General features: G+C 43.2%; 1 protein-coding gene across 1 annotated transcript; it reads left to right on the top strand.

Moving 5' to 3' along the window:
* The first annotated feature begins 645 nt into the window (after positions 1 to 645).
* Positions 646 to 1,593, top strand: LOC142434942 (olfactory receptor 2A12-like). Its single transcript, XM_075539523.1, has one exon. It carries the CDS (start codon positions 646 to 648, stop codon positions 1,591 to 1,593), a length of 948 nt encoding a protein of 315 aa, XP_075395638.1.
* The last annotated feature ends 8,603 nt before the right edge of the window (positions 1,594 to 10,196 follow it).

Here is a 10,196-nt window from a genome sequence, read left to right as displayed (position 1 = left end):
CAAACTTAGAATCTGAATTTGAAACTCACTCCTTAACCACAGGACCCACTTGTGGATCATAGAAACACATGGCTTTAATTTTTCACAAAGAGTACAATTTATTTTCAAATAGTAGTTTGCTTTTCTGGTAGTATAGATCTTGATCCAGACACCAAATAACGATTATCTCCAATGTCCCAGCGTACCCGTCATGCTTTTGAAGGACTCCTACCGAAGTCCAATTTGGGAGGAGCTTCAAAGAGATGAAGACATCCTCATCCCCCCCCCCCGTGGTCTGCATATCTCACAGACAACGCCACGCTCTCAAGTTCCCAGTTCTTTTCGTGATCTTGAACTCTTTTATGACAATGCATGAAGAGTAAGTGCAACGCACAGATTTAGACCATTCTTCTGCAGGTCCTACAATTTGGAATGTGGAATTTATTATTTAGGGTTTCAGAATAAACAGTTTAAAAGGATACAATATTAATATGCCATTTCATATAAAATAGAAGTTCTTTGAGAATATCGATGTTGTGGGTACCTTAATATGCACTACTCTGCTGTTTGTATCTGACACTCCTAAATACACAAACAACAGTTTTGTTAGAATCAAAAAAGTCACCTTCATATGCGATGTCTCTGTTATTTCTCTACAGAAGAAGGATGCAGGACTTCCTCTGGAGAAACCACAGCTTTCTGAATGAGTTTATTCTTCTAGGATTCTCTAGCAACACACAGATCAACATTATCCTCTTCAGCGCATTCTTCTTCCTCTACCTCATCACCCTTTTAGGCAATGGGCTCATTATCACTTTGATACGAATGGACTCTCGCCTCCACACACCCATGTATTTTTTCCTCACTGTCCTTTCCATCCTGGACATGGGATATGTCACCACTACAGTGCCCCAGATGCTGGTGCATATGGTTTCCCAGAAAAAGACCATCTCCTACATTGGATGTGTAGCCCAGATGTACATCTTCCTGATGCTGGGTATCACTGAGTCTTGGCTGTTTGCCATCATGGCTTATGATAGGTATGTGGCCATTTGCCATCCCCTCAGATATAAGGTCATTATGAATCCTTTGCTATGTGGGTCAATGGTGGCCTTCTGTGGATTCTGGGGTGTCACTTGTGCCTTGATATACACGGTCACTGCGATGATCCTTCCCTATTGTGGTCCCAATGAGATAAACCACTTCTTCTGTGAAGTACCAGCTGTCTTAAAGTTGGCTTGTGCAGACACATCTCTCAATGATCAAGTAGACTTCATCCTGGGCTTCATCCTTCTGTTGGTCCCACTCTCCCTCATCATCATTGTCTACATCAATATCTTTGCCGCCATCATGAGGATCCGCTCGACCCAGGGGAGGATCAAGGCCTTCTCCACCTGTGCCTCCCACATCACCGTGGTCACCATGTTCTCCATCCCATGCATGGTCATGTACATGAGACCTGGCTCCGAGGCCTCTCCAGAAGAGGACAAGAAGCTGGCTCTGTTCTACAACGTCATCTCTGCCTTTCTCAACCCCATCATCTACAGCCTCCGGAACAAGGATGTGAAGAGGGCCTTCCTCAAGGTCACAGGCTGGGGAAAAGTGACAGAATGAAGTCATGGCAGCATGGGGAGCAGCAACCAAACCTAGTGCAGGTCTACATGGCCTCTCCTTCCAAAGTCCTTCTAACACCTCATGGGCACGCATAAAAGCTCAATGGACACATTAAATAAGATTCTGAAGGAGAGCACGTGGAAGGTGATGGCAGTGAGTGCGTCTCTCAGGCAGGAAGGCACCAGGCTGTGGACTGCAGAGAGAGGGAGCCCATATCTGATTTGTCCCTGTATCATCAGTTTATAGGACCTGGAAAAGTCTTGGCAACAATATTCATCCATTTAATTAATAAATTAACTTGTAATTCAGTTTCCATGAGCTTTGGTCTTATGCAGTAAGTTCAAATTGGTGGTCTCAACATGGTGCCCAATCAGGGCTCTGACCAGGTCAAATGAAAGAACAGTTTAAGATAATTCAAGGATGAACATAAAAAATAGAATTCAGAGAAGAAATGTATGCTAATTTTCATCTAGCTATTATTAGAATACGGATCTTGGCCTTCATATCACCGAAGAGAGAAACGCTCTTTTAGAAAAGTGATGTTTACAGGGCTGGGTAGAATTTTTTAGTTCTTAAATAAAAATCTCCCACCCAAGTGGACAGCTTACTCTTGGGGAAAATGCTTGACATTGTTTTTATGGTTCCCCCTGGAGGAGAGCTGTTCGTGCCCCGTCATGTTTACACTGACTTTGGATCCCCAGGACTCTGTATCCACCAGTCTGTGATCTTTCTGCATCCCGCTTCACCTTCTTGTGTCATTGGCCTGCACCTTTGAGAGTCTAAAGAGGGCTCCAATTAGCATCAGACACATGGACTTCAGCTGGACTGGGCTGGGATGTTTTTCCCCTGCTTTCTTTTGGAATGAAGAAAATGTAATCAATGTCACTGCACAGGTTATATAGAAAAAGCTAAATGAAACCTAATCAGCTAAAAACACAATACATTTTAACTGAAAACCAAAAATTGAGGGAGACCTCTCATAACCCCTATATACATGGAATTGAAATCCTCTGATAGTTTTGCTAAATAAAGCTTTGGCTTAAAAAAAATCTCTCAGCCAGCTACTTTTTTTTGCTTTTAATAAATAATTTTATGGGGGTGGGGAGGCTCATACAGCTTTTTAAAAAAATTATTTTTCAAGGGAACAAGTGATCTAAAATTGATGGCGAGGAGTGTGTAGGATACCAGGTGGGGCTTGATCAAGGGCAATGTAGCTGAGAGGAATTATTGAAACCTGAATGGAGGTAGAACATGATAGTGGGATTAAGAGGAAAGTAAAAGAAAATAGAGGAAAGACCTAGGAGACAAAAGTCATTTATAGAGGTCTAAATACAGGCATGTACATATGTAAATATATTTATATATAAGGATAGGGAAATAGATCTATGTACATATATGTATATGTTAAGTATTAAGGCAGCAGACAGACATTGGGCCTCTACTCAAGCACTCCCTCAATGCAAGAACACTTTGTTCTAATAATCTGGCATTCTGTGATGCTCACCTTCCCAACACAATTGCTGAAAACAAAATGGGTGCATAAGCTAATGTGGTGAAGAAAGCTGATGGTACCCAGCTATCAAAAGATATAGCATCTGGGGTCTTAAAGGCTTGAAGATAAACAAGTGGCCATCTAGCTCAGAAGCAACAAAGCCCACATGGAAGAAGCACACCAGCCTGTGTGATCATGAAGTATCAATGGGATCAGGTATCAGGTATCAAAGACCACGAATGAAAAATCATATCAATGTGAATGAAGGGGAGAGCAGAGTGGAGACCCAAAGCCCCTCTGTAGACAATTGATGAAACCAATGAAACATACGACTTTCCTCTAGTTCTTTAATGCTTCCTTCCTACACAATCATGACCCCAATTCTACTTTACAAATCTGGCTAGACCCCAGAGCATGCACAGTGCTGCAGATAAGAGCTCACAGCACAGGGAATCCAGGACAGATAAACCCCTCAGGGCTAATAATGAGAGTAGTGATACCAGGAGGGTAAAGGTAAGGTGGGGGAAGAAGAGGGGAGCCAATCACAATGATCTACATATCACCCCCTTCTAGGGGGACAAACAACAGAAAAGTGGGTGAAGGGAGACATCGGTCAGTGTAAGACATGAAAAAATTATAAATTATCAAGGGTTCATGAGGGAGTGTGGGGGAGGATGAAAATGAGCCGATACCAAGGATTCAAGTAGAAAGAAAATGTGAAAATTATGAAGACAACATATGTACAAATGTGCTTGACACAATGGATATATGTATAGATTGTGATAAGAGTTGTAAGAGCCCTCACTAAAATGATTTAAAAAATTATTTTAATAAATAATTTTATTGGGGACTCTTACAGCTCTTATCACAATCTATACATCAATTGTATCAAGCACATTTGTACATGTTGCCATCATCATATCCAAAATATTTTCTTTCTACTTGAACCCTTGGTATCAGCTCCTCTTTTTATCCCTCCACCCCCCACCCTCTCACCCTTGTGAACTCTCAATAAATATGATAAATTATTGTTATTTTTTATCTTACACTGTTTGCTATCTCCTTTCACCCACATTCCTGTTGTTCATTGCCCTCAAAGGGGGTTAATACATTGATCATTGCAATCAGTTCCTCCTTTCTCCCCCCGCCCCTTCCCCCTACCCTCATGGTATCCCTACTCCCATTACTGTTCTTGGGGGGCTTATCTGTACTGGATTCCTTGTGTTACATGCTCTGGTCTCTAGCCAGATTTGTAAGGTAGAACTGGAGTCATGATAGTGGTGGTGGTGGGCGGGTAGGGGGGAAAGGTGGGGAAGAGGAACCATTAAAGAACTTGAGGAATGTTGTATATTTCATCAGTGCTCTACTGCACCCTGGCTGGCTTGTGACCCTTCTGTGAGGGATATCCAATTTTCTACAGATGGGCTTTTGGTCTCCATTCCAACCCTCTTGTTTGCATTGATATAATTGTTTGTTTTTGGTCTTCTGATGCCTGATACATGAACCTGTCAACACCTTGTGATCACACAGGCTGGTGTGCTTCTTCGATGTGAACTTTGTTGCTTCTCAGCTAGATGTCTGCTTGTTTAATTTCAAACCTTTAAGGCCCTGGATGCTAAATCTTTTGATAGCTGGGCACCATCAGCTTTCTTCACCACATTAGCTTATGCACCCATTTTTACTTCAGCCGTCATTTCGTAAAGGTGAGCATCACAGAATGCCAGATTATTAGAACAAAGTGTTCTTGCATTGAGGGAGTACTCGCGTAGAGGCCTAATGTCCATCTGCTACCTTGATACTTAATACATAAATATATGTACATAGACCTATATCCCTATTGTTATTTATTAATATATTTACATATATACATGCCTATATTTATACCTCTATAAATGTCTTTTGTCTCCTAGTCTTTCCTCTATTTTCTTTTACTTTCCTCCTGTCCCACGATCATGCTCCACCTTCATTCTGCTCTCAGTAATTCCTCTCAGGTACTTTGCACTTGCGCAAACCCCATCAGGCGTTCTACACCTTCATCACCATTGACTTTAAATCTCTTGTTCCTCCGTCTCTGGGTTTGTTGTCTTCCCCTCCCTTTCCCTCACGCCCCCCTCTCCCCTATGCCCCCAGAACCATTGGTTCTGTTGTTTTCTCCTAGAGATTGTTCATCTTGCCTATCTGATATAGATAGACATGAAAAAGAAGGAAGAAGAAGAAAAGTAAAGGGTTTACAAATAGTTCCAGGTCTGTCTGCTGAACCTTAGATATGTTTTCCAGTCGAGTCTGATGAGGGGCCAAGCCCTGCCCTCTGAGTCTGAAGGGATTCTTCAGGGACTGGGTTCCTTTGCTCCCCTTGCTGCTCAGTTGCACACACTTCATGTTTCGCCCTGGTGTGTGTGTGTGTGTGTGTGTGTGTGTGTGAGAGAGAGAGAGAGAGAGAGAGAGAGAGAGAGAGAGAGAGAGAGAGAGAGAGAGAGAGAGAGAGAGAGACCAGGCATAATTCCCCCACTGTGTCTCCAGTGCTGTCCCCTGCAGCGTTGTGAGTCAGTGAGGGGACGTTGTGTCTCATGGTGGGCCCAGCCCTCTCTGTGCCTTGGCTGCTCTGAGCAGGAGTATCGTCCTTGGAGCTTGGTGGGCCAGGATGTGGTCTCTCTCTCTCAGTTTGCTCCTGTGTGGTCTGGGCAGACCCGCCTCTCTCCCCAGGGTGTACCTTCAGTGCTGTTCTCGGTATTGCAATCTTCTGGGGAGGGGTCTCTGTAGCTGGGGTTGAGGCCAGCCCTGGAGTCCTCTCTCTTAATTCACAGCTTCATGTCAGTATGTTGTCCTCAAGACTTGGCTACCAGGTTGAGGTCTGGTTCCTCCCTCCCTTTCCTGTGGAGACACAAACAATACCCTCCCCGTGGGTGAGTTAGTGCCCTGTGTCCCACCATTTATATCCACTTTATTTTTTTCTTTCCCCCTCCTTTTTAGCTGGCTTCCATATACATCTCTGGGTTGGGTCTGACCCCTGCCATAGTGCCTAGACCTCGCCCCGGGGATTTGTGCATTTAGTCAACCAGATAGTTTTTATAATGCATTTTCAATTTTATTGACGTACAATAGCATAGTGAATTAGAGATACTTACAGTGTGCAAGTTGATGAATTCTTACATATTGTATACTTATGAAATCATTACCCCAATCAAGATTGTATTCTTATCACCCCCACAAATTTCCTTGTTACCATTTGCAATCTCTTTGTATTAATTATCTATTGCTGAGTCACAAATTACCCAAATATTTAGTGACTTAAGAATAAATGTATATTTATGCACACATACGATATATGTAAATATATCAATTTCTATGGTTCAAATAATTTGGGAAACTCTTAGCTGAGTCCTCTGGCTTGGGGCTCTCACAAGGTCAAAATCAAGATACCAGGGCTGCAGCACTCCAGAGGCTCCACTGGGGAAGAAGCTATTCCCAAGCTCACTTTGTTGTTTCCAGGTAGGCACTTTGTTGTTTCTTGGTAGGCTGTTGACCTTCCTTTGCGTTATGACTATAATTTAGAGCATTCTTCAGTTCCTGACCTCACCGCAGAGCCGCTCCTTTCACAGCAACTGACTTCATCAGAGGCGGGACAAGCACTGGTGCGGGTAAGAAAAGGGACTCGATGAAAGAGACAAGTGAGCGGTCTTGTCCACTTGAGCAGGAGACGTGCCCACCATGGGTCCTCCCTTGTGGGCATTTATCAAACAAGCAGAACCCCCTCACTGCCATCGAGACTCTTCTGACTCGTGGTGACCCTACAGGATGGAAGAGAACTGCTCCTGTGGGTTTCTGAGGCTGTAAATCTTTACAAGAGCAGAAAGCCTCATCTTTCTCCTGAGAAGCAGCTGGTGGTCTCAAACTGACGACGTTGTGACTAGCAGTCCAATGCATAACCCACTGTGCCAACAGGGATCCATGCCTGTGTCTCTATAGGACGAGATTATTGGTACGTTCTGTCGTCTGTTCCTTGAAGGGCATCTTTGCATACTCACTGAGACTTCTTCTTGTAACTAATCTTTAATTTTTCTGCTGACCTAGGCCCTGAACAGTGTTGCCTATGAAAAAAAGCGTATTCACACATCGGCGTGTCTCTTATTCCATGGAAAGTGTCCAGTTGGATATACTGACTATTTAAATCACAGGAATGATTGCCCTTCATCACACTCAGTGCACTGCACGCAGGATTGCATCAGCGTCCTTGTGATGTCCTCTACTTGGTTAACTGCGGTTGCTACTGTTGCTAGGGGGCAGTGGTCATTTCTGAAAAGAGTGACCCTCTGTACAACCGAGTGGAACACTGCGTGTCCTGCACCATCATCACAGTAGTTCTTATGCTTGATCTCACTGTTGCAGCCGCCGTGCCAATCCGTCTTGTCAAGGGTCTCCCTGTCTTTTGCTGTCCCTCTACTTTACCAAGCATGAAGTCCTTCTCCAGGGACTAGTCTCTCCTGACAACATGTCCAAAGTGTGTAAGAGGAAGTGTTGCCATCCTTTCTCCCCAGGAACACTCAGTATGCACTTCTTCCGAGACAGATTGCTTTGTCCTTTCAGCCATCCACGGTACTTTCAAAATTCTTCTCCAGCACCACAGTTGAAACACATCCATTTTCCTTTGGTCTTCTTGTTCAATGTCCAACTTAAAAAATTATTTTATTTTAATAAATCATTTTAATGGGGCTCTTATAGCTCTTATAACAACCCATACATCAATTGTAGCAAGCACATTTGTACATATGTTGCCATTATCATTTCCAAAACATTTTCTTTCTACTTGAGCCCTTGCTACCAGCTCCTCTCCCCCTTCCATAAACCCTTTATTATTTATAAATTATTTTTATTTTCATATTTTACACCATCCGCTGTATCCCTTTACTTATGTTTCTGCTGCTTGTCCCCCTTGGGGGAGGGGTGTTGTACATTGATCATTTCTATCAGTTTCCCCTTTCTCTCACCACCTTCCCCCTACCCTCACAGTATCACTACTCTCATTATTGGTCCCGAGGGTTTTATCTGTCTTGGATTCCGTGTGTTGAGAGCTCTTATCTGTATCGGTGTACATACTCTGGTCTAGCCGGATTTGTGAGGTAGAACTGGGGTCATAACAGTGGGGATGGGGTGAGGGGGAAGGGGAGGGAGCATGAATGAACTTGAGAAGTGCTGTGTGTTTACTTGGTGCTATGCTGCACCCTGGCTGTTTCGCCCCTTCCTAGTGACCCTTCTGCAAGGGGATATCCAATTGTCTACAGATGGGCTTTGGGTCTCCATCCCAAACCCCCTTGTTTGCATTGAAATGGTTGTTTGTTTTGGGTCTTCTGATGCCTGATCCCTGAATTCCTCAACACCTCCTGATCACACAGGCTGTGTGCTTCTTCCATGTGGGCTTTGTTGCTTCCCTGCTAGATGTCCACGTGTGTACCTCCAAGCATTGAAGACCCCAGATGCTATATCTAATAATAGCCGGGCACCATCAGCTTTCTTCACCACATTAGTTTCCGCACCCATTATGTCTTCAGGGATTGTGTCGGAAAGGTGAGCATCACAGAATGCTGGGTTATTAGAACAAAGTGTTCTTGCATTGCGGGAGATAAATGTACAACTTTCACATGCATATAAGACTATTGAACGTAGCACGACTTGGGCCAAGTATACCATATTCCTCAAAGTAGCATCCTTGACTTTGAATACTCCAAAGAGGTCTCGTGGAGCAGATTTCCCTGACGCAACCTATTGTTTGATCTCTGGACTGCGGCTTCCATGAGCATTGATTCTGGATCCAAGGAAGAGGAAATCCTTGGCAACGGCCACCTCCTCTCCATTGATCATGATGGTACCTGTTGGTCCATCTGTGAGGATTTTGGTCTTCTTGACATTGAGTTGTAATCTATTCTGAAGGCTGCAGTCCATGATCTTCATCAGTGCTTCTAGTCATCCTCACTGTCAGCAAGCAAGTTTGCTTCATCTGCGTATCACAAGTTGTGAATAAGCTTTCCTCCAATCCTGATGCCACACTCCTCCTCATATAACCCAGCTTCTCTGATGATTTGCTCTGCATACAGATTGAATAAGTATGTTGAGAGGACATAACCCTGAAGCACACCTTTCTTGATTTTAGATTGTGCAGAATTCCCTTGTTTTGTTTACACAACAGTTTCTTGATCCATGTAAACATTCCACGTGAGCAAAATGAAGGGTTCTGGAATTCTTCTCAAGTGTATCCATAGTTTGTTATGATCCACACAGTCAAATGCCTCTGCATAGTCAATGAAACACAAGAGAACCCCTGACATCGATGCTATCCTTCCCTTCACATCCTCTTCTGAGTCCTGCCTGGATCTCTGGCAGCTCCTTATCAATATACTGCTGCAGCTGCATTTGGATGGTCTTCAGCAAACTTTAACTTGCATGTGATATCAATGATATTGTTCTAGAATTTGATCATTGTGTTGGGTCACATTTTTTTTTGGAGTGGGTGCAAATATGGATCTCTTCCAGTCACTTGGCCAAGTAGCTGTCTTCTAAATGCCCTGGCACAGACCAGCAAGTGCTTCCAGTGCTTCATCAGCTTGTTGAAACATTTCAATTGGCATCCCATCAGTTCTTGGAGCTTTGTTTTTGGTTTTTGCTTTCAGTGCAGCTTGGACTTCTTACTGTAGTAATATTGGTTCTTGCTCATGTGCTACCTCCTAAAATGGTTGAGTGCCAATTAGCTCTTTTTGGTGCAGTGACTCTGTATTCTTTCCATTTTCTTTTGATGCTTCCTGCATCATTCAATATTTTGTTCATAGAATCAAGACTGCAACTCGAGGCTTGAAATTTTTCTTGTTTTCTTTTAGTTTAAGACATGCTTAGCATGTTCTTTCCTTTTGTTTATCTAACTTTACATCTTTGCAAATCTAATTATGATATTTCTCTCTGTCTTCTTGAGTTGCCCTTTAGAATATTCTATGCAGCTCTTTGACTCCATCATTCCTTCCATCTGCCTCAGTTACTCTACACTTAAGATCAAGTTTCAGAGTCTCTCCTGACATCACCTTGATGTTTTCTTTCTCATCTTCTTTTTTTTAATGACCTTTTGCTT

Source organism: Tenrec ecaudatus, chromosome 1 (assembly GCF_050624435.1).
Source record: "Tenrec ecaudatus isolate mTenEca1 chromosome 1, mTenEca1.hap1, whole genome shotgun sequence".
NCBI lineage: Eukaryota > Metazoa > Chordata > Mammalia > Afrosoricida > Tenrecidae > Tenrec > Tenrec ecaudatus.
This window is presented reverse-complemented; position numbering and strand designations above follow the sequence as displayed.